The 25,740-nt window shown below is 35.5% G+C and overlaps 1 protein-coding gene across 4 annotated transcripts; it reads right to left on the bottom strand.

Annotated features, from left to right (window-relative positions):
- Positions 1 to 2,687: 2,687 nt before the first annotated feature.
- Positions 2,688 to 24,162, bottom strand: LOC132034050 (uncharacterized). 4 transcript variants are annotated; one of them, XM_059424270.1, is made up of 15 exons: positions 24,129 to 24,162; positions 21,775 to 22,219; positions 21,669 to 21,703; positions 21,500 to 21,575; positions 21,314 to 21,392; positions 16,404 to 16,487; positions 16,130 to 16,302; positions 15,783 to 15,836; positions 14,834 to 14,990; positions 12,589 to 12,808; positions 9,273 to 9,386; positions 7,459 to 7,584; positions 7,278 to 7,329; positions 3,502 to 3,691; positions 2,688 to 3,129 (listed from the first exon to the last, which is right to left on the bottom strand). In XM_059424270.1, exons 2-14 carry the CDS (start codon positions 22,114 to 22,116, stop codon positions 3,539 to 3,541), a joined length of 1,665 nt encoding a protein of 554 aa, XP_059280253.1. In that variant the 5' UTR covers positions 22,117 to 22,219; positions 24,129 to 24,162; the 3' UTR covers positions 2,688 to 3,129; positions 3,502 to 3,538. The 4 variants fall into 4 exon arrangements, with proteins under 4 accessions (XP_059280253.1, XP_059280252.1, XP_059280255.1 ...); XM_059424269.1 differs by having other exon boundaries at positions 24,109 to 24,148; XM_059424272.1 differs by lacking the exon at positions 24,129 to 24,162 and having other exon boundaries at positions 2,688 to 3,411.
- Positions 24,163 to 25,740: the final 1,578 nt, after the last annotated feature.

Raw genomic sequence — 25,740 nt, 5'->3', positions numbered from 1 at the left:
ATGCCAAAGCAAATAATTTAATTTTAGCCGTCAAAAGTTAGTTCATATATACATATTGCAAGTTACAGTAACATCCGCATATAATAACACATCACAATAACATCTAAGATTTTTCGGAACTAATTTTTTATGTTATATTTTACTTCTCTATGATAACATTTTATCTATAACAGTAACGACCAACTTTTTATAACAATACGCTCTTTGTAAAATTAACCCCCATATAACAACTATCTTTTTTTTTGTAATATAATAATTAATCATCTTTATAAAAATAAAATATCTATGATTACTCATAATAAGTGTAGAGATTTTGACTAAATATTTAATTTGATACAATGAAAATGCTGACGAAGAACCTGAACCTATTGTTACTTGGACCGGGATAGAAGATTCAACGGTTCAACTTTTACATTCCATTCAAGGAAAGCAGTTGGATAACCGTTTGCTGAAAGTTTAGACGCAAATTTTCAACAATTCAAGTGTTATGTCACTACTCAGAGATTGAAATCTACAAAATAAGCTACAATTATAAATTTCTTCCAAGAATCTTGAAAGAATTTAATTTTCAATTATTAAATTTAAAATGTGTGTCTTAGAGCTTAAAACTTTATACATTCAATTATGAATTTATTGAAATTGTATTAGCTTTCTTTAATGTTTAGTTAGTGAAGTATGCCTATCTTTGAGATTTAAAATTTAAATAATTTTGTCATTTTTTTATAAAATAACAAATAAATTAGATTTTATGCATATTTTTTGCCTGTAACAACCAACTTATTTAAGTGTCAAATGCCGTTATAGGTGTATAACAGCCATTTTCTATAACAGCCAAAAGAATTCAGACCCAATGATGCTGTTATAGAGAGGTTTGACTGTACATGTTATGCATTTATTAGTTTGATATAAATACCAGCTGTTAGATTTTTATTTAGACTAATTTTTTTAAAATCTTTTCAAAATGTAATTTGGGTGTCCAGCTACAAGAAAAGACAAATCAAAGTTCATACAATTTTTTTTTTTTTGGTAAATTCATACAATTATTATTAATTAAACATAGATATAACATTAAAATATTCATCATGAACAATTTTAATTATGATTTTTTATTTCTATTAAACAAAATATAAAAGATTACTTTTGATGCTAATTAAAAGTATTATTATAAATTTTTGTCAAGTACTTTAATTAAAAATTTATCTTTAAAGCTGATTTTACCTCCAAAAAGCTTGAGCAAATAGGTAATCCTTGTAAAGAATTTGATTTTGAAGCTGACACTAAATTTTATGTCTGGGTTTGGGGAAAAGAAGAGAAATTGGTAAATTTGATGTGGATAATATCTGAAAGAGGGAAAAGTTGGACAATGTAATTTGTGCTAATCAATGATGAAATTTCCAATTATTTTGTAATATTGGTACTAGCTTTCCATTTTCTTTGTTATTGATAATTCTATGTGTTACAGTACTTTTTATTTTTTTGATATCGTTCATAGATATTAATAGTGAAGGAAAACTTTGAAAATTTTCAGTTTTGTCGGTGTTTTTGTACCAATCAAGACGTCAATAGAGAATGATTTCATTTTCGGAAAAAAAAAATGCAACATAAAAGTCATTTTCACACCTTTCTTTATCGGACAACTATCTTTATTGCCGTAACATGTTCTCGTGCGATGACTTCTAAATATGTATCCACTAGTCATTTTAAATGACTAGAAAGACCAAATTTGACTCGACAAGTGATCATGTCTGTCTTCATTGCATAAGGACAAGCAAGAATGAACTAGTAAAGAACAAATCAAGCCACAAAAGTAATCCAAGAAAATAAAAAATGTTATAATCAGCATTAGACTTGGGACAAAGTTCGAATAAGAAAGCATGATGCAACCATATTTTCTACGACTATGACCGTGCATATTGGATGCTTTCTCCCCGACTCTAATACTACGTGGGAAAAGTGACAAGATATGCCACAGATGAGAAATTTTACACTCTGACAAACCACTAACCCAAACTTATTGATTTTTTTTAACAACTATATTAATCAAGATTCGAATGTTATCTCTCTTTAGCTTTGATACTATGTGAGAAACAGACCAGATGAGAGAATTATTTTTTGGATGATGAAACTCAATAAAATGGAGATCTATCCCTGAGAGGCTGTTTATAAGACAGACAGATTAGCAAAATTCGGACTAAATTATTAAGCAAACATTGAGATCATTTGAGCAACTCGCTCAATTTCTTCCTAGAAAAGATTTTTGGGTATTTTTTTAACTTTGGCCCCTCAAGAACTCATGTTAAGGAAAAATGCATCATTATGGACGAAATTCCACTTATAGGTGCATAAAGGTATTACCATACAATCAAGTCTATCAAATACATCGAAAGTTCCATCTCTGGTCGCAGCTCCTTTGATATGAAATAGTTAAATGTTTTCTACTCTTACCGTAATATTAATTCTAGTTTTAACATACAGAACTTCAAATATAGGAATATGAGACGCTTGCAAACTCCGTGGTTGTCCAAAAACGTTTAAAGATAATGGTTTAACAAGAAGTATAAACTAAATATTACATGAATGCTTCCCTTTTAGAATAATGTAGTGAAACGAATTAGATACGAGACGCTAACACTCAGTAGGATCAAAGTGGTTAACTTCCTGAGGTAAAAACTTACACACACCGAGTGTTTACATCAAACCAATATATGCATGCCGTTTGTTTGGATATAGAGTTCTTTTACTTAATCATGATTAATTAACATGTAATTTTCATGACATCTCTTTCTCGACTACTCATACTCTTTGTTACAAAAACCGTATGTCAAACATACATAGGATTACAACTAATAGCTTTCTATACAGCGGCTGACCTATGCTCCTAAAATAGTCCCTGTTTCTTAAGTTTGGAAGTCTCTCCTCTCTCTATCTCTCTCTCTCTCACAAAAGAAGAAAGAAAGAATAATTTAGACACTATAGCATTTTTGGAAGACTCTTTCAGCAGTATGTCAGGAACATCAAGAAGAATATCCATCATGCCTGAACTTACAGCCTCTACGATTAGAATGTGATGTTTAGCGCCTGGTCATATAGCAACTTCAACTGGAAAACTTCCCTTTCTGTGAATCCTCCCTGAAACAGAAAATTGATTTGACAGTTAAAAAATGTGCAGCAACTGAGTTCTGGTCCGCTAACTCCATAAAGGGCTGGTGGGTGGGGGTAGAGCTGCTAGCGCCAATGTCGATGAACCAAAGGTGTCTGTTTATGGTATGGAATAGGAAGAGCAAGAACGGAACCACTATCATCTGTCCTATCATCCGCGATGAGCTTCTGGGACCAAGCACTAAGCACTCTTGATTTTCTTGTTCAATTGATCTCTAAGAGGATTGGCAAATGTCACTGTGCCTAACACATCTAATTGAAGTGGAATGAAGATAATGCGCTTTATTCTTTCATGTGTAGCCAAACTGACAATGTCAAGAATTTCACTGAGGGACTACTTACTTTAAGCAAATAAATATAACACAGTAGCTTAAATTCTTCAATCAGCGTCACCCAGTCCATCACTACCATCACCTCTCTTGGATATAGGGGTAAAATTCGATTTAGGATTTTTCCTTTGAGAAGCAATTTCAGCATTTTTACGCAAGACTGCTCCAGGAGATGGGTAAGGGCGCTGCTGAAAGAGAGGACCCTGAAATTTGAAGAATTGGTAAGATATCATTTTATGTTAAAGATATACAAGGAATAAAAGCATATATATATATATATATATATATATATATATATATATATAAAGCAGGAAATTGGATATGAGTTAGCCACTAATGTCTGCAACAGAAGGATGGAACCTTATAACCACAGCCAAGACTATTGGTCGCACCACATACAATGGTAATAAGATAAAACCAAATCAAGGTTACTGCAAATTGCAATGTCATGGGTCGACTTTACTTTTAAACAGAATTTTCCACATGATTTTGATTTTAGCCAATGGCACTCAAAGATACCAATAAAATGTTATTAATTGACAACTGATAGCATGCTTCCCCACACGTCAACTATGTGACCTTATCCATTACTTCTTATGGACACAGATGAAGGAAGTTCTCAAGAAATTGCAAAATAGGACAGATAAAACAGCGAGAAATTCTATTAATTCCATCCGTCCCAATTTATGTCAAGGTGTTTGATTGGGCATGAAATTTAAGAGAAAAAGAAAGACATTTGAAACTTGTGGTCTAAAACAAGCCTAAGAAATTTATGTGGCTATAAATCATTTAATTAAGGGTAAAATTAAAATTAAATTTATACTAAACATAAAAAGATGTCATTCTTTTTTAGACTGACTAAAAAGGAAAAAGTGTCGCATAAATTGTGATAGAGGGAGTATCTTTTTTTTTGCAATCCTTTTTCTTTGTTGGATTATATGCTGCAAAACACCGAGATGAATTTACAAAGCAAAATATCATCCCTCATCAGAAGTTTTGGAGTCTTTTTAACACCTGTCTGGCCCAATATGGGCACAAAATTAGACAGACGTGCTAGTGCATGTCAAGCAGTCCAAATGCTTAAAGAAAAAAAGCAAAGATATGTTAACTGTGAGCCCATAATAGGCATACAGCTAGCACATGAGTGCTTCAGAGAAGTTCCATGTTAGATGGTTGTGCATGATTTGAAGTTTTTGGGTTCGGGATTCTAATCCTTTTAAGTTATTGGGTTCTAAATTAATAATTTGCACATATTCAATGGATTTCTTAAGACAAATACAGGGTTTGGACTAAAGCTATTGGGTTCGGCCGAACCGGTACCCGTATTTTAGCTCTGACCCTGGTTGTGTTGTTCAAGGAACTCCCTGCTTTACCCCTACCAGGGGAGCTGGCGAACAATATCTCTATTATGGACAAGCATCGCTCTGCTATTGAATTTTTTTGAATCAGCTTTAAAGAGTGCATATCAAGTGTGGTTTTTAGAAATTGATCTTTCTTTGGCTCTTTTGCATTGAAGTAAACAACCTTGTGCCCTGCAGATCTCATGATTTACTTCTGACTCTAACCTCTTGTAGTTTTGAGTTTTTAGGAGTTCTTATGTCGGCAATATTTCAGTTTTCGGTGAAATGGAAGAGAAGCTTAAGCAGGTTCGTTATTTCAGATTTAGGAGTTTTTCTATTAAATTATTTTGTCAGAGTGGTTCTGTTTATTATTTTCTTCCCAGCTAATGTAACAAGAAATACGGCAAACCAAAATCAACTTGGAATGAAGAGAACCTACCTATTATTTAAAGAGCAAGAAAGCAGTAGAATGAGTTCAGTAAAGCATCTACTCCCATCACCAAAATACTTGACCATTTTAACCAGTAGGGAGTTTAAGAGTGGAATGCTTGAACAGATTGTTGTATGACGTCTATTAGAGAGGTGTTAAGATATGAATAAGTAGAGAAGTTACTCAAGGAAACGTCACATTGAATTTGAAGAAGGTTTTCCAATGACGTTAGTGTCCGAGGAAACTTGTGCATACATCGACTAATGAGTCGGACTACCTGATATAAACAAGAAAAGGTGCAGGGTAGACACGCCTACTAAGGTTGGATCAAATGGGCTTAGTGGTGTCATTGTCGAGCTAAGTTGCTCGGACTCTTCACTTTCGGTGCCGCACCCGTGTCGACACGACATGGGTGTCGGATCCATACCGGATATGGTCAACTGATTTTGGGTACTTTGACCAAAATCGACGGAGAAATTCAGGACAGATACAATGATTTCTGTAATCAAAACAAAAGCTAAGTTTTCCTTGTATATAGAAATTTCTATGTCAGTCCTCAGTCCTCATTGTATCTCCTGAAATTCTTCTCTTAATCAAAATTTTCTCCTCATAATACCTTGTAAGTTTTCCACATAATGTCGCATAATTTAGACATATAACTCTATTTTTCAATATTGAATTATTTTTAGTCGAATCCCTGCACCCATGCCTGGATCCATACCCCTGGAATCTTAGAATTCAGATCATGAAGGATCCGACCTCTAGATCCGCACCCCTATCGGACAGCCGCACCCAAGTCCAAGCAACTTAGCTGTCGAGCCTGGGATCTCAAGGTTGTTATTCGTATGGCTCAATCCCTTAACCATCACATTATTGATAATATCACACATGATATGAAATATAAAGAGTTAGTTTGAGTGGAAAATTTTGACCTTAACAGAAGATTCCAAATTTATTTCAAAATTCAAGATTCCATATTATAGGTTTGCTTGAGGCATACGTAAGCCATGAAGCTAAGAGCAGCAGTTTAGGCACTTCGCACCGTTTAGGCGGCGTAATGTGACCAAACCATTGTGGCATGTGTCTCAACAGCTATCTCTACTGAAGAAAGCAAAACTAAACAATAGCCATTGTTGGCCAAGTAATAATATTTATGGTATAGATTAATGAGTAGAAATAGAAAATTAAAATTCACCATAAGAGAATTAGTCATTAAATTTGAATGGGGAGCTTAAAATGCATGTTTAAAATCCAAAACAATGATTTTTTAACTCAATTGTAATAATTTATATATTTCATTTTACTGTAGTTTTTGAATTCTTTTACCGTAAATTATTTTCCTTCCAAAACATATATATCTTAAATTGTTCTTCGTTTCTCCTTTCTTTACTACGATCTGCGCTTTAATTGGGAGTTGGGCTTAAAGCACTAGCAGAATTTGGCGTTCTTTATGCTTTTGTCCTTACAATGTGGCAAGACATATCCCTTGCCATAGTGAACGGACACATGGGCACATGACTCATGAATCAATTATGGTAGAATTAGTTGTGATTAAAGAATCCCAGTACATATGGTATTGTAATGATATTCTTCTGTTTGCAGGCTACAATCTTGCAGGTTCTTCTTTTTCCCTTTTTAACTTTCTCTGTTTTGCAGGCTACCATTTCTTGTGATGAAATAAAAATGTTTTGTCTTAAAAATGGACATAATATATACTCCTCCGTCCCATATTAGTTGTCCACATTACTAAAAGTATCCGTCCCAAAGTACTTGTCAATTTACAAAACCAAGATAGAATTAATTAAATTTTTCCTATTTTGTCCTTAACATTAATTGATTTTTAAAGTAATTGATTAGAGTGCAATTTATTGGAGAGATATAAGGGTAATGTAGTTAAAATACACTTCTATTTATGATTTCTTAAGAGGCGTGCAAAGGGGAAAAGTGGACAAGTAATATGGGACGGAGGGAGTAGAGTTAAGCCTTATTAATTAACTTGACATGAAGCAGTCAACATACCGTTGCGGTGGTATCTGCTGCCCGTGGTTGCACTCCTTTGAGACCTACAACCCTACAGAGTCAGCAATAAAAGATCTGATCAGTTAATAACTTCAGAATTTCTAAAATCTCCAAAATGTGCAACCATGTAAGGGGAACAAGCAGCAGAGTGCAAGAAGCACTACTGCCTTGGAATACGTACCAACCACCCCTAGGAGCATCTGAATAAGAGCTTGGATCCATGGGATCCAATTCATCATCTTCATCATATGTGCGTTTCCGTTTGTCTTTTTTGTTACTTTTACTCATTGGTGGTTTGAAAGTGGACCTGCAGCCCGAATGATCAGATAATCGACTTAGAAAATTAAACAGATTCTCCTTTCCTTTTGCCTTGATCTATATGCATGAACAGAATTCTCAATTAATTTCAGGTAATGCAGTTAACAGTTTCCCCTTAAGCTAGTCCTAATGGTAGTTAATTATTACTACACCTAACATGACGTAATTGTTCTGACATCTACTTCTGTCATCATCTATAATATCATCATCATTGACCTGACAAACTGCTTACCTCAAGTGCTAATAAAACAGGTATGAGAATTCATCATGATAAACAAGCAACACAGCTAGTTAGCTTTTTCAAGAAAAATTACCTCCGCTGTCATCTATATCTACTGTACGCCAATATAAGTTCCAAAATAGTAATTTGGAAAAATGAGATAAAAACATTTATTAATTTAATGTTTAGAAGGATAAAGCTTTTGGTTCGTTCACTAACTGGCATGATGATGCACCACTACTAAGTGCAAAACTAACATACAAGGATTCCATGCGAAAAAAATAAAGGATCATTATCATAGACAAAAAGGACTAATGAAACATCAAAGACCTGAATTGCTAGTGGGATGCACACATATCAGGAGGACTACATCAGAAACTAGTGAAACACCAACTGTGCAGAATCAGGAAATGATGCTTAACTTTTATCCTCTGGCTTAGTTCCTATCAGTTTCTCTCAAACATCCAAGTTGGAAAAAGATAAGTATATAAAAAGAAGAAAATAAGATCTTGTAAGAAAGTCAAAGTTCCCTATAAAGTATCTTGTTTTACATGGCTACTAGCTAGAGGAAAAGCACTCACACTGGACAATCTGTGTAAGAGAGGTCATAATCTATGTTCCAGTTGTTTTCTATGCGGTGAGGAACCTGAGACAATTAATCATCTGTTCTTGCACTGTAAACTGACCGAACAACTATGGAGGATGTTCCTCCATTATAGGGGGATTCTCTGGACCATGCCAAGTAAGATAGTTGATGTGCTAGCATTCTGGAACAGAGAAGGCAGTAATGCAATTCAGGAAATGAGATGGAAGATTATTCCAGCTTGCATTTGGTGGACAATTTGGGAAGAGAGAAACCAAAGATGTTTTGAAGACAAAGCCAACCATTTCCAGAAGATTAAAATGAAGTGTTTAGGGCTGTTCTACTTTTGGTGTAAAGGAATAGGTTTAGAAGATAATGAATCAATCTCTGATGTATTAGAATCCTTGTGAGATGACACAGGATCAGATGCTTACCCTTTTGTAATCTGTAATTAGGGGGACCACACAGTTTTTGTGTAGTCTCTATATATATATAAATATACAAATATGTTACCTTCTCAAAAAAAAAAAAAAAAAAAAAAAAAAAAAGAGAGAAATTTGAATTATGTGACCTCAATTAAGGACAAGAGACCATACTTTCTGAATCCATATCAGACATAATATTCTTCCAGTTCAATTCCCAGAAAATTAGCTGGCTCTTTTCTTTCCCCTTTCATTATCTTCATGAACACAACTCCCTCAACACCACCAACCAGCCCCTTCCCAGGGGATGTTGGGAAAGAAAAAGGGATAAAGGAGAGGCTTAATAACTGTAAACAGCACCAAGAAGCCCATAGGTTTTCTTTAACCAGAACTAAAGTTTAGCAGCACAGCTGTTTAAAATTATAGACTTGAACTGTGAACAGGCAGCATACCTCTGAGTCTGAAACTTTTTCTCAGGGTCTTCTGTGGCACCTGCATCGCCAGAAGTTGGCTGTTGTCTCTCCACATATGCTGACAGATACTGGCTTTGAGGAAGCTTGAGAACTCTGCATCCAGAACAATATCAAGACTCAGTCAAATGATGCATCCTAGATAATTACGATCCTTGAATTTGAGCAAACCACTACTTCAAATGCTTAGCTATTAACCAGAGAATACTTGTATTTATTTATTTATTTATTTATTTAAGGTCTACCAAAGGCCCCCTGAAATGTGGCCTAATTCTGTTTCTTGAGCCAAGATTGTGTAGATATTTTTGTTTCTGGATGACAGTGAAACTAAAGATCTTTGCCTGCTCTAATATCATGTTAAATTTGATTGAACAACCTCCTCTATAAGCTTAAGTGGTTTGAGAGACAATACTTCTATTCATTTGTTTAAGGTATATGACAAATTTGAAGATTCAAATGATGCAAACTTAATGGTTTACATTGAGTTACTTGGACCCTTCTAAAGCCCTGCCGCATCTGTGTCGATCCGACACAATTTGGGTGTTGGTATGTGATCCACACCGAATTTGGTCAACTTACATTGGGTGCTTTGACTACATCTATAACCAAGAAGTATAGATTGGTTGGGTATTTGGCTTTTTTTTTGGTTTTAGGTGGCAAGGGAGGAAGCGGAGTAGATGAAAGCGGGTTAAACTACAAAGAGGAATTTAACCTGGCACAAAAAAGAGGAGGAGGTGTCTATTAGCGTACTTCTGAAGGTGACGCTTTGGTAAAATTTAAAGTGATGGTGGAATTATTTGCGACTCCTTATTAAATATGAGAAAGGCTAAAATTTTACAAAAAAGAAGAATGCAAATGCAGGATTTTGAGATATGCCACCTTACCGGGGCCATGTCCCTTCTTTAGGAAAAAAAACGCTTTACTATATATGTGTGTGTGTGTATATATATATATATATATATATATATATATATAAAACACTTTACTATTACACGAGATATCTTATTAATAAAATATTAGGTATTAGGTGTTTATAAAGTTTTAGTTCAATACTTTGATTAATCGAAATATATACTTATAGATGTTGTAATATACATCTATTGCTTGTATCGCAACACCCATATCCGCCCTCAGATCCATACTGAATCCTAAATTTTACGTGATGAAGAATTCGACCTCTAGACCCGCACTCCCGTGTCGGGTACCAACACCCGCGTCTGAGCAACATCATTTCACGGACACTATGATCCGAGGGTTTTACATGTTATTTTAAAATCTATAGTACCACTACTAACAAAGGAGTAATATCAGAACATAGTTATTTGATATGGATCAGCTTTTTGATTCGGAGTTCGTTGTATATCTTAAACAAAACAAAGGAGGAACTTGAAATTTAAACAAGCAGAGGCTCTGGAATTCCTTTAAACTTTATAAACTAGTTTCTCAAACTTACTCATTTTCTTCTCAAAGGGTCAAACTAAACAAGGGAAGGACTTTCGAAGGAAAAGCTGAAAAGAAGCATTTTTTATGAATTGAGTAGGTTTCATAGATGGCATCAAACAAATGTGGAAATTAGAAAAGATTACAAGGAAAGGTTAAGTCAATACTAAATACAAAGAGATTAAGCTATAACAAGGGAGCTGACAAAATCCAAAATATGACAAGAATTCTTTACAAGGGTAGATTGGACAAGCTAGCAGATTAAGTAAACATCTAGCCTTTAAGGAGTGGTTTGGAGTTGAGATTCCATCAAAAAACATCTGCAATTTTTATGACCATATGCACCAAAATATACTTGCATGAACCATAATCCGCATTTTCTTGATGGCTTTACCAACTTTTCATGAACCCCAGCTTTCATATGCATCTTTTATGCTGAATGGCATGACTCAACTTAGTCAAAATCGAGAAAAATATGTTTCAAAGATCTGTTGCTATTGAATTGTGAAGGAATAATTTTTTCTATTGTGAAGGAATAAACGATTAATATTTTTGAGCTTTTCCGACACATATAAGCCTGACAAGCTGAATACCTTTTTCGCCAAAGTAAGAAAAGAACCTGTTTGAAAATACACTTATTCCTCGTTTATTCTGCAAGGGTTTTCAAAGGGATTTACAACGTCTGGGACTACTCCACCCATTGATTTAATGCCTTGAAAAAATTGCTCAGACTATTTCACATGGTATCAGAGCCAAACTTTGGTAAGCCCATGTGCACAACCATCTTCTCTCTACCTACTTTGTTGTTATATGCTTTATCACAACTCAGCCCACCGAGCCATGAACTTTATTGTTGTCCTTAGCATATTAAGCCGATTCTCTCTTCTCTCTCAGCTCGAGGCCCACTATTTAGCCTGATGAGTTTGATCTCTCTTTACATTTATTGTTTTCCGTAGCATATTAAGCCGATTCTCTCTTCTCTCTCAGCTCGAGGCCCACTATTTAGCCTGATGAGTTTGATCTCTCTTTACATCAGGTCCACTCTTTAGTAATTAAAAATGACGAACATAGAAGTCTGCAATCCATGTGTAAACTCAATAACTGAGTTACACGTATAGAAGGGTGCTAGAAAACACACTTGTCTGTCATTGATTGAGTAATGTCTTGTTCCACCCCACCATTCCATAAGGTTTTGATTGGATACTCAAATTATTTCATCTGCATCAGTTGGTGTTACATGTGTAAGGAGGCGAGCGAGGACGTGGATCAACTTTTTATACATTGCGGGCTAACCATGAGATTATGGTGGGATATGTTTAGGTGGTATGACAGTCCTTGGGCAATGCCAAAAACTGTGAAAGATTTGATATTCAGTCGGAAGAATGGGAGGACGAAAAGACAAAGGGCTTGGAACGTGGTTTCGCTTGCGTTAATGTGGGTAGTTTGGAGAGAGAGAAATAGGAGAGCTTTTGAAGGAGTAGAGTCGAGATTCTCTCAGTTGAGGAGTAGTCTCCAATCCCTTATTTTCTTTTGGTGTTAACAGAAAGTTCCCGATGATTGGGTGGCGTTTGTAGAGAATCATATTTTGTAGATGATATACCCCTTGTATACGACTAAATTCGAACAACCCAAGTCAATTGCATGTGTGGTAGATGTTGGACTGCACATATAGACAGTGCATTTAATTAACAATAAAGTAGGAAAAAAATGAAAGCCCTAAAAGTTGCAGCACAAGTTTAAGTTCCATTGGCATCTTACTCTAGCAAAAGTAGTCGTGTGCAAGCATTTTACGAAAACTAAGACAAGACAAATAAACACAAAAATATCAAAAAGAGAAATGTATGCAATGACAACATACCGAGTGCAATGTTTGCAATAACCCCATGACTGTACAAGGCCCACACCCCACCCACCACATTCAATGCATCTCTGGATTGTGGAAGCTTGGTCAACCCAAGTTACATTAGTTGCATTGCTGGCAACTGCTCTATCATGGTGATGAATGGCAACCTGCTGTGGCTTAGAAGGATGTTCCCATTGTGATACATTCGTCTGTGAGTTATAGTAATACTTTTGACCTGCAAATACAGTTTGTAAAATAGAAAAACATAGGTTCAATATGATATGAAAATGTGAGGAACTCATACAACAGAATTTGCACTTGGGGATTGCTTTGATGGTTAGGTACCAATAACAATCAAAATTGTGACTAGCTAGGTATAGGGTTCTCTTTGTTCATTTGTCTAGCAGTAAAGGAACACAAAATGTACTACTAGTTACACCCCTCACCAATTAAATAGGAGAATGAAAAAGAGGCATGTCAAACATATGATGCACAGGGATCCCCATAGTCGTAAATTTGTGCCTAGTTGGGAGATGACACAATGGAGATGCCCCATTACGATAAAGGAGAAATGTAACAGGACCTCTGGATTTAGTAGTCGGAAAATCAGCACATTTATTCCAAGTGTTACTGCACCTTCCTTTATTTTGTATTCTAAAACAAAGCTTTTATCTTGATGTATCAGGATAATAATCACAGCGATGAGAAAAATATCTTTTAAGAGAAAAAAAAAAAAAAAAAAGAAAGAAGAAGAAGAATATCAACATAATGGACAGTAGATCATGAAAGGTTGAGAGACCAACTTATCAAATTGCAGTTTTCATTTGTGTTTCGTGCTCTGAGCAACATTGTACTTCACATCCAAGTGCTTAAGGTTTATCACAACTTTAGTCCCTAGATTTAGAAGTTGAAGCACTTCAGGACCTTTTGGTTTTATGAGATATATACAAATGTGAAAGGTTGTATATTCTCCAACTGAAGAGGAATTTTTTTTTTTTTTGATGAGGTAAATTTTAAAAGAGGAATTTCTGTTTCTAGCACGGAGAATAGATTGCTCCCAAAGAGATCTATTTTGCACTTATAGAAGATACAAGTACTAAAATAGTTTACTTAACAAGCAGTCCATATGGAATGTAATCATTTTACTCTTAACGACCTCGTGTAGCACATGTAGAGTGTAGACAAAGAAGGATCATTTAAGCTGAAGTTGTGGAGCATCTACAGAAAATAAAGGCTTATATGTTGTGTTGCTCGGACTCTTAAAAATACCACCGGTTGTGTGTAGCATCCTCCAAAAGCATTCAACGTTCCATTTGGAGGATCAGACACAGGTACGGCAACATTTTTGGAGGGTGCGAGCAACATAACTTATATGTACATGTATAAAAAGGTTGTGATTGGTCAAAAATCACTCAGCTATATCTCCAAGTCCTTCCATTTACGTCAACGATCTTTGGACTTACAAATATCATTCTCTGTACCAATATGACACTTATGTTGAGTAACTAATAGTTTCATTTGTCGTAACCTACAAACAAATGACCACTTGGATCTTGGCTTAGGTCTGGTCAGTCGGGAGAAGTTAAGGATTGTTGCTCCTGGCTTGGGCCCATAACTATTCTTGAATAGTTCTTCACTTGAGTTGCAGACTTGCCAGCAATCAGTGCCTCATTTCTTAGTAGCAATAAATGACAATCATCTCTCTTTCTTCAGATCCTTCGATATTGTCAACTTTTTCACATCCATTGTGCACTTACGGTCTTTCCAAATGTAAAAAATAAAGGTAGATCAGGAACATGACCCTAGCATGTATTTGTAAACCTGAATCACCTTTTTTCTTTCTTTATTATTTTCTTTTTCTTCTTACATTTGAAAGGTCCAACACTTATCAATGAAGAAATATTAGTGCAGTCTCCCCTCTTTACTTTCTTTGACAATGATAACGTCGTCTCCTCTTTTTACTTTTTAACTTCTTGAAAAGGCCATTTCCATTACAATAAGTAATAAAGAATAAAACGAGCCTCACAAAGCAATTATCCAGAAAAGGGGGAAGCAAAAATCTTTTAAGAAATAGCAACATCAAGATTCATTAGAAAAGAATCATCCTACAATGAAGAAACTAAATTGAATGTAAGAAAAAAAACTATTTTAACTCAATTTTTACTATGAGATAAATTCTGAGTGTTCTAATCATATCTTTCTCTATCCATAGTTACATGTAGCAACTCAACAACTAGCAAAGTTATGACAAATAGCATACCGGTTGATTCATCAAGAACTTCCTGCCAATATTCAGGAAGTCCCGAACACACCCTGGCAACTAATGCAGGAGCCTCAATAGGTCTTTCCCACTGACTTTTCCCAGAACTTTCATTATAATAATATAAAGCACCACTTGTAGGGTCCCTGGCTTCAATCTACATTCTCAAATTACAGAAAAGTATCAATACTCAAAACATCAGTGTTTCTAAAAGTGAAAACCGCAAAAAAGCTACAACATCTATGGTAATTGAAGCGAAAAGCAAGAAGTAAAGTTCGTGCCTTTGAAGTGAAGTGCACAATTTATTGAAAATTAAAACATACAAAACACATGAGTTGAGTACTACAATAATCAAATTGCTTTTGTAACTTATTTCAGCATCTGCGGAGAAGAGGAATTGCTTTAAGTAATAGGTGCTATATGTGTGAAGAAGAACTAGAAACAGTCAGCATAAACTCATTCACTGCAAGGTGGGGCAAGACAATGCTGGGAGCTCTTTTTAAATATGTATGGTATCAAATGGGTAATGACTCCCGATATTATGAGCTTATTGGAGACATGGCATTATCAAAAATGGCAAAAAGTAAACTGGCAATGTGGAGAACAATTCCTCTTTGCATTTCATGGAAAATTTGGCTGGAAAGGAATGATGTCTGCTTTCAAGGGAAAAGGCAGCATATAAACACCTTCAGTTGTCTAAGTCTTTCAAGGGCCAAACAAGAAAGAGGAAAGAACTAGAGAGTACAAATGCTCTAATTGCCAAAATACCAATAACTAAAAAGTAAATAGATAAGTAAAGAAATAAAAAGAGAAATTAGACTGAAGCTCCTAACAGAATCATAAATTAATATTCCATAATTATATTCAGGTATAGCTGTCTGACACAAAAAACAATAAATCAAGAACTTCAAAAGGAATGCTTAAACAAGTATATTAAGCCATAACTCACCCATCCCACAGGCAAATTGGCATCTGGTGTCTTTGATAACTGTGCCTTTAAGCTCTGAAATGTGCAGATTTAGTTCAGAAAGAGTTGTTAGAAACATTTCAGTTTCAAGAGACTAAAAGTATGAGGAGGATAATTGGATAATGAGAAATGAGATTTTGAAAACAGAGGTTACTTAGCATTGACAACAAGAATCCCATAAGAACCAAAAGAAAAAAAAATCCGTTTATCACAAAGATCAGAAGACAAAAGGAAGCCTAATTCAAGATTCTAGTAAGCCAGGACCATCTGAAGTATGTCAAAATTTAAACAGGGACTAGGAAGATAATCGGGGAAGATAACAGGCTTACATTGCTTGATATGGCATGGTTCTCTACTTTTGAATCATCTTTCAGAATACCTCGAGCCTTCAACTTCTGCTTGAGGTACTCAGGCAACTCTTTACCAACAGAATTATGTTCAGAACCCCCATTATGGTCTGTACCATGTTGATTTGTTCTGTGACCAGTGATTGTACTTGTCTCTGAACATGAAAAAGCAAAAACAAATAACTCAAAGAATCTAATATAAAACTTTGAACAAGAAGATAAATGCATTGCCCACAGAACAGGAAGCCATTCTTACTGGAGATCGGGGCATCGGGATTTGAAGCACTGTAATAAGCACCTCCACCTGGCACACCATACCCATTTCCAATTTCCACATTACCTGGCAAAGGAAAAACTTAACCATTTCTCATCCTGTTGTAATAACACGAAAATTTGAAGCAAGATCGAACTAACTCAAGAGAGGATAACTGAAGAGGATTGTCCATCTTTAACTGTTTAACACCGCTAGTTACACTTCCAAATTTCATTATATGATTCTATAACATAATATTTTGTGAAGATGAAAAGAAGCAACCTCTCTCTCCAGTACGTGAAATTCTGCCTCAAAATTGGTGATATTTGAGCATAATTTCCAAAATTAATCGGTCAGTTGATGTCTTTTTATGTCTAGAATAAGAACTCTTTTTTGATAAAAGTAATGTCTATACTAAGAACTGTATGGTGGTTTAAATTCCGTGCTATTACTCATGTAGGAGCAGCTCCCACGAAAGAAAACTGTTTTACAGAGCCATGCCAAATCGAAAGCCCTGTCTATTTTGGTGGCATAATATGACAATACTCTAGTCTTTATTTACTTAGATCTAGACTCCACTTTGTATAGATTTTAGTCCTGCTCTACATTTGTTCAATTTAGGGAAGAGATGGAGTAAGCAAAATCTATGTCTACTTTGATCCTACCGTCTTTTCAGAGTCAATTCCACAACAATATAATTTCACCATATACAACATAGTAGGGTCAACTATAGACGTTGGAAAGACTTCAGCGCAATTATTTATGGGACACAGCAGAAGGTGTTAGGAAACATCATCTTGTGAATTGGAGGGTTGTCACATCTCCAAAGGAATGGGGTGGTCTCGGAGTTAAGGATCTCAAGGTGTTCAATAGAGCGTTGTTGGGGAAGTGGGTATGGAGATTTTGGGTGGAGGAAAGTGCTTTTTGGAGGGGGGTAGTAGCGGAAAAATATGGGCAAATGGAGGGGGAGTGGAGGACTAGAAACATTATAACTCTGTTCGGGTGTGGGTTATGAAGAAGTATTATGAAGGGGTGGGAAGACTTTTGTGGACATATTTCCTTTAAGGTTGAAGATGGGAGTAGGATTAGTTTTTGGGCTCATAAGTGGTGTGGGGTGTACGAGTTGAGGGAAGCCTTCCCAAATATTTACCATGTCTCCTGCCAGAGAGAGAAGACAGTGCAACATATCTGCAGATCTTACGGGGGGTTATCCACTGGGACTTAAGATTCAGAAGGAACCTTCAGGATTGGGAGATGGGAGAATTTCACAATTTGGTTGAGCTTTTGTATGGGCTAGAAACTCCTAACTTATCGCATATATGGTGGTGGAGGGAGAGTGGTGATGGTTTATTCACTGTTAGCTCTTATCATAAGAAGCTACTAGTGAGAGATGACTGTACTTTCCCCCACCACTCTATTTGGATCCCTAGAGCTCCGAGGAAGGTGTGTTTCTTTGTATGGTTGCCGGCAAGGGATGCAATATTAACAGCGGAAAATTTGAGAAAGACGAGGATCACTTATGTTAGTTGGTGTTTTATGTGTAAGAGTGGAGGAGAGAATGCTGACCATCTTTTATTGCATTGTAAGGTGGCTAATCAGTTATGGAGAGTGACCCTAAATTTGTTTCGAATGCAATGGGTGATGCCGGGCACAATGAAGGAGGCTTTGTGAAGTTGGACGCATAGGAGGGGGAAGAGAAGCCCAAGGGCATGGAGTGCTGCCCCCTTAGCAATTATGTGGGTCATATGGAAAGAGAGAAATAGGAGAGCTTCTTTTTTTTCTTTTTTTTTCTGAAAAAGGTAACAGTTACTCTATATATCCACAGGTATACTACATCAAAACATGTAGTCCCCCTTCAAAAGTGTTACATCTTACATATTGTCCTCCTATATTCCACTAGATTACAACCAATCTAAAGCTGTAAAACTATCTTCTGTTTGACCTAACACCTCCTGTTTACACCAAAAGTAATAAAGAGCTATACAATTCATCTTAAGGTTCTGAATGCTGCTCTGCTTGTCTTCAAAACATCTCTGATTTCTCTCCTTCCACACTGTCCACCAGCTACTTGCAGGGACAATCCTCCATCTCTCCTCCTTGTTTGCTGCATTGCCATCCTTGTTCCAGCTCCTCATCAGAAATAGGAGCGCTTTTGAAAGGGTGGAACAAGAGTTTGTAAAGTTGCAACATAGTGTTTTGTGCCTAGCTTCTTTTTGGTGTATTTATGAGGTCCCTATTTGTATAGAGGATTGGATCTCTTTTGTTGAGAACCGTATTTTGTTGTAGGTTCTCTTCTTTCGGTATACGGCTTGTCGGCTTGTATACGGGATTCCCATTTCTTAATAAAATTATTTACCTTATCAAGAAAAAAAGAGTTGTTCAATTCCCAAATTTTGCCAAACAAGAAATAAAATCTATTTCATACGACTACAGCTTAACTCATTGGAGGAGGGGTTTCAACGTTTTTCTCTAATGCATGTAAATGATGTCTGCTGTCATGATTAGTTGAGTTGCTTTAGTAGTTTATCTGAGTTCTTTGCAACTCAGAGCTAGGGTTCTCTCTAGGATTTAGGATATAGATTAATACTCTACTTTATCTTATAAAATGAAAGTTATAAATTGATACTGTTAACATGCTGATTTACCAGTAGTGGAATTACATTTTTGTCTAAACAACAACCAGATTTTACTTTAGTCCAGATTAGCGTGCTCACTCTAAGCTGATATCCTGTGAATGCTTTCACTATGTCATAAACATTGTCCCAATATGTTAGGTAGAATGTAAAGTTTCTTCATGTTCAATGTTCATCATATAAACGGTAAACCTGATTAGACCTTTTTCTATAAGACATGTATTATCATTAAAAATAACCCTAGCAGATCACTAGATCTGCAAATAAGAGGTGAAGAGGTAAAGCAGTCCAATCAACAATTTCACCTTTTAGTACCGTCCTTAATTTTTATTACTTTATCAACAAAAAAGAAAAGGGTGAAATCATTTACACCCCCCAACTATGCTTTCGTAATCAAACTCCCCCCTCAACTTTAAATAACAGACATTTTGCCCCCTTTATCCTAATTGACTTTTTAAATGCCTATTTTACCCTTACATTATCAACTTTTGTCTTCTTTTTTTACTTCTTTAAGATCATTATATTTTCCTTCTTTTTTTTTTAATTTATGTAACAAATTTCTTATAAAAATAAATATTATCTCGTAGGCAAATGAAAAAGTGAGAAATACTAATTGAGTATATTAGTTAATGATGTACTATAATAAATAAATTAGCAGAATAAACAAAAAATTAATTTTAATAAAAAAATCAAAACTTTAATATTTATTTATACAAGTGAAAAATAACATGTCATAATAACTTTATAAATATGTTTCTATGCAGGTAATGCAAAAACAATTAAAAATTGGGGCAAGTTTTAAAAATTTATCTATTTATACTGTAAATGAATTTTAATATATTTAAGAAATATTCCATTTGTGACAACTAAAACTTGTTTATTTATATAAACAGTAGAGAATAAGAGAGAAGTGAAACTAAAATAGACACACATGCATGTACATACATATATACATGCTTAATGCATATAATATTGAACTAACAATCATAAAAAATAGCATTAGATTTTGTCACAAATTCATAAAAGTATTATTCTACTTATAATTAATGAACTTAAATAAGAATCTATAAATACCTAGATTAAAAAAATAAAGATTATATATAATATAAAAATGTATTACATAATAGAGGATTAAAAAAAAAAAGGGTGAAATAGTCATTGCATAGGATAAAGGGGGAGAATGTCTATTGTTCAAAGTTGAGGGGGGAGTTTGATTTTTAAAGCAAAGTTGAGGGGTGAAAATGATTTTCACCCAAAAAGAAAAAGGTAATGTCCTTAATTTTTCTTTGACCGGTAAAGGATATGTGTATCGGTTAGCAGCATCAAGTGAGCGCGGGAGAAATGTACAATTGGCAACCTTAAAAGTTGTGTAATATGCTCAAAAAAAGTAACATCTTGAATTTAATGATATTACAATTTTAATCCTAATCATATGATATTTAATTGTGACTAGATTATCATCTAATCCATGCCTTCCCAATGAATTTTTTTGGGAAGAGTGACCACACACTTACTACGAAAAAACACAAATCAAACTTATTAATGACGATGGTGTCCGAGCCATAGCGCGTACATCGACTATTGCACTGGATACCTACTATCTCCCACCAGCACAGATATCGTGTCTACAAAGGCTTGAATAGATAGGAAGAGATCACCTAGAGTTTATTTTGCCTCCGGTGGGATTTGAATCTGTGAACTCATAGTTCTCCACCAACTTCGTTGACCGCTAGGTCACACCCTTGGGTGCTGAACGTATATACATACAGAAGCTGAAAGACCGGGTCTAATGCTATAGTCTAGTAGGATTTAGATTTTTTTCCCACCAATTTGCAAGCAATTTTCAGTGTGATAGGTCATACATTAAGATCTACAATGTGTTTGTTCCTAATTCAACTATATGCCAATCAAACAGAAATATGTGCATGAATACCATCATGTTACCAAGTCCAAGAGACACCGATTAATAGGCATCAAACACAATACACATGATATTCATCCAATGTGATACAATTTTTTAACCAAAGTCTTGATACTTCTAACATATTAGCACGCAAGTGTTTATATCTATGTTTGTGAGGGAACAGTAGGGCTTTTCTCAATGCACTGCTAGAAAGTTTCAAAGGGCCATTGGTAACATGCACATTTCAATTGTTTCATGTCCTGGAAAATATTAGAAGTGGAAAAGAAAAGGTTTTGAATACATTATTGCATGTTTTGATTTGTGACACCGTTACAAGGATATCAACTGTTCCATATAAATTGAGGTAAGATACCAACCTAGCTCAGGCTGTGTCGCCTTGCCACGCTTTAAGGCCATTTCCACACGATGATCTGCCGTCATTTGGAGTAAATGCTCCTATAAATTGCGGTTAGCAGATAGATTCAGCAAGGCCAGCTAGAAAATGTGCTACCGTAAGGGATATCACAAGAAAGGTAACAAAGAATCAAAGAGACTCAAAACACCTTTAAAGCATTTGGGTCATGACGACCAGAGAAAATATCTGAACTATCCTTAGATCCACTTGCATCCCTTGCTTCTCTGGTTTTCAGAAGTGAAATTGTCGTAAAACATCCATTCCTCTTGTATAGTTCAGTTTAATAAAGTTAAAAATAAGAGCCAAATAAAACAAACCTTTGACTTTGTATTACTTTCTGTGCAGCAATTTCCTGTGCAGGCAAGCAAATAAATTAGACCAATGAGTGAAGAAAGAATAGATCACCTAAAGGGTACAACTGACCTGTTCATGCAAAACAGCATTCTGAGCTGCACTCTCAAGATCATTAGCACTTTGTGGCTGCAGCTTAAATCCATTAACAGATTCCAAATTGGACGGTAATGTATTGAGTATAGCCTCAGAAGACTCGTGTTCAAAGGTACGAAAAGTTTCAGAGCTAGGTTGAATAGAAGGGACAACAGGGAAAAGAGTTCCATCGCCATTGCCAGCATGGTAACAAGAATTAGCAGTTTGCTGAAAGGACTGGGGCAAATGGCCAGCAGGATTCAAAGTTGGCACAAGTGGCGAAGATTTTGACGTAGAAAGAACCCCAGGTGGAAGTGGCTGTTCAGTATAGTCATCCATAAGCTTCAAATATCAAACCTAAGTATCCAATAACTCCCAAGTTTCAGAACTTTGAAGGGTCAAATATTAACACGATACCAGAGCTGACCAAGAATCAGTCCACCTGCATGTGCAAGCTGACCGGTGAGATAAGGACCCATAGTTGGCCATAACCAAAGTCTTCAATAAACAGAAAAAGGAAGAAATAGATAAACTGAGGTGTGTCTTTAGCAATGGTTGAACTAATCCAATTTAGGGTTCCATTTTTTCAAAAGAAGGAGAATATTCTCACTGAATGCCTTTCTGTCAACCCATATTCTTTCCTTTACCCAAGTGGGGAAAATTTGAGAAATCTGTTCTCAATTCTATAAATCACTAGAAGACATGGTGTCAACTGTTCATAGTATAGACTTTCATCCTGTACTCTGAAAACAGCAAATGAAATGGAATCACTGTTCTCTCATTGATTTACCATTTGAACTCAAGTAAGCACCTCTGCGTCATTTATCCAAGATAGAATGGATTATTGTTACTCATACAACAAGCAGAAAAGATTTGATCTACAACAGCAGTGAACAGTTGGGAAGGTGTAAAGAATGTGATAAAATCTGCAAATAGTGAGCCTTTCCTAAATGCAAATATCAGTATGCCTGTCTTCTACCTGTTAATTGAAAAAACTTTCATGCCAATACTCCATTGTCTTTAACTGAATCTAGCAGTTTGAAACCAGGTTGCCATTCTAAGGAAGTATCTATATCTTGAAAACGGTATAAATTCAAAAGATGGTACTAAATCCTCAGAAGAATGTCATTAAATCGATCTTCCATCCTCTTTCGTCTGCTCGAATTCCTACCTCTTCAAAGCTCAAGCCCTCCTCCTTTCTATTTCTCAAAATCTTCCAAACACCCTTACTTACGTTATTTGGAAGTAATATTCACGGTATTTACGGAAATAATATTCACGGGATTTACAGCGGAATAATAATGTAGCACCGTGATATGGTTAATCAACAAGAATAAAAAGGAGCGATAATGACACCAAGATTTTTACGTGGAAATCCAAAAGGGAAAAAACCACGGGCCGAGAGGAGCAACTGATATCACTATAGCAAGGATTTTACACTTTGTAGGTTTGAGTAAATGCTCCAAAAGACCACTACACACTCAAAAGAAACAATCCTCTTTTAAGATTTTCCCACCTCCCAACAATATAGCTCACACTCTTCTTTTACCTCACAGACTATTTCTCTATCTGTGAATGCCTCACTCTTCTTTCTCTCTTTTGTTGGTGTGATTACATATGGAATTCTCCATTTATAGGAGTCCAAACTTGGCCTCCAAGCACAAAAAAAAGGGAAAATTTAAACAAAATTTGTCTAGCACAAATTTTTCCTTTGGCTCCAAGTAAGAATTCCAACCAATTAAAATTGGCACATGGGAATAACAACCAAATGGAATGGACTTCATCAGATCCTACTTTACAACATAGAAAATGGATTCCTTCACTTAACTCATACATGATTAAATCACTAATACTGCACACCAGTCCAGTAAAGACATGGGGCATTAGGGGAAGTCTTGCATAGAAAAGATTATGGAATCCCTACCTAACAATGTGATCAACCTCTCATCTAACACCTACATGAACCCCATCAAAGCCGCCCAATTCATAGAGGCAATATGTCTCAGAGGAATTTTATCGAACACCTATCGTGCATATTGAACACAGCAACAAGCCTTATATAACAAAAGTAGCATTATTGAGGAATGTATTAGACGGTGTTTTGAGGCACATGGTAATTGCCAATTCGTGGTGCTTATTGTCCACGTGCAAAGATAAATTTTTTGGCGTATTTCTCACACATGAGACATAAACACTATGGTTCGCCAAATTATGATGGAGTCTAATAAATAATCTAGTTCTAACTTTAGGAGGTGTGTAAAATTACAGCTTAAAAAACAAATTGAAGTCTTATAATTGGATGAATAGAAAACAATATTGTGGAAATCTCACCTCAAAGGACTAGAGCTTACTTTGATTGCTGATTTAAGCTGGTACTTTGATGTGTTGATGGAAGCAGTGCGGTGACAACTCCCCGGACTCCAGCCCTGTAAAAAGGAACCTTTTTTTCTGTTTACCAATTTTTGCATATGCTTTTTTAATGTTTTAAGTTATTAATTATTGTAATTTATATTAGTGTAGACAATTTTTAAATATGTAAATTTTCTTTTAAAAAATTTAAAGATTTATATTTAAATATGTAAAGAACTTTTCTTGAACCGGTCTATCGAATAGCTTACCTCTGCGGGCAGCACTTCGTAACCCACTTTATGAGAATATACTGAGGCCCCTTTTGTCCATAGATATCAAAAAAAAATTCACTTTTTTTTAAATTTTGGAGTTGGAGTTGTGTTTGATCATAGTTTTTGAAATTGTAGTTTTTGGTGAAATATAGTTGTAAAAAAGTGAAAAATTTTAAAAAATAAGTTTTTTGAGTTTTTGGTATTCCGAAATACAACTTCAAGTTGTATTCGGAATTCTCATGGCCAAACGCTGATTCCGTAAAAAAGTGAAAAATATTCCAGAATAAAGTGAATAACTCTTATGGCCAAACAGGGGCTGAGTTTATTGTTGTTGTTGTTGTTGGTTAAGGTTAAAAAAGTTGACTTTCAAAACTCCAATTGTGTTAGATAAATTAAGACAGAGGAAGTAATATTTTATTGCAATAATAAGATTGCTAACCATTTGTCAAAAAAGGGGAATTTCAACATTATTAAAGGATAATAGGGATAATATATTCTTTTTATAATTTTAGTATTAGAATTATTTTGTTAGCATCTCGATTGTTCGATTGCTATATGCTACTTTGTACAGGTAACGTAACATTTTCAGTCAAGCCTTAGGCAAACCAAAAGAAAAGTAGTACTGTCATCGTAACAATTTCAGTGTCTTAGTAGGCATTTGGTGGTGCGATATTTTGATTCCACATCTGCATTTGTCTTAATCACAAGATCTCGAACCAAGTCTTAATATCATTAAGAGATTTTTGTAACATTTTTATCACCAGCTCCAACCCCAACCCTCCACCTCAACCCCATCCCCACCCGCTCTCCACTCTAACACCCCCCCACTACCCACCTACGCCCTCCACTCCAAACCCCCACATCCCCATACCACCACCAACCCCATCCCACCCCACACCACCCACCCCCACTTACCCCCACCACTAACACTACCATCAACCCCTACCCCACACCACCCCACTCCCCACAACCCCCATCTCCCACCACCAACCCCACCACCACTCCCCACCAACCCCACCACCATCCCCACCCCCACTACCTCCCACCCCTCACCCCAACCAACCACCACCCACTCACCCCTCCAGCCCCACTCACCACCCATCCGACTCCACTATTACCAGCGAGCATAAATGTTTCATTTTTTCTATCAAATAATATATATTTTTAATTAAATTTGTATTTATTTTCTACTATTTGGTTACTTTTTAATTTGAATTGATATTTAATGTTTAAATAAATACATTATGTATATGATTTCAATTTTTTTTAAATATATTACGTCTTAAAACTTAGTAGGCATTTGGTGGTGCGATATTTTGATTCCACATCTGCATTTATTTAT

Source organism: Lycium ferocissimum, chromosome 10 (assembly GCF_029784015.1).
Source record: "Lycium ferocissimum isolate CSIRO_LF1 chromosome 10, AGI_CSIRO_Lferr_CH_V1, whole genome shotgun sequence".
Lineage (NCBI taxonomy): Eukaryota > Viridiplantae > Streptophyta > Magnoliopsida > Solanales > Solanaceae > Lycium > Lycium ferocissimum.
Note: the sequence above shows the minus strand (reverse complement) of the source record. Positions and strands in the feature narration are given on the sequence as shown.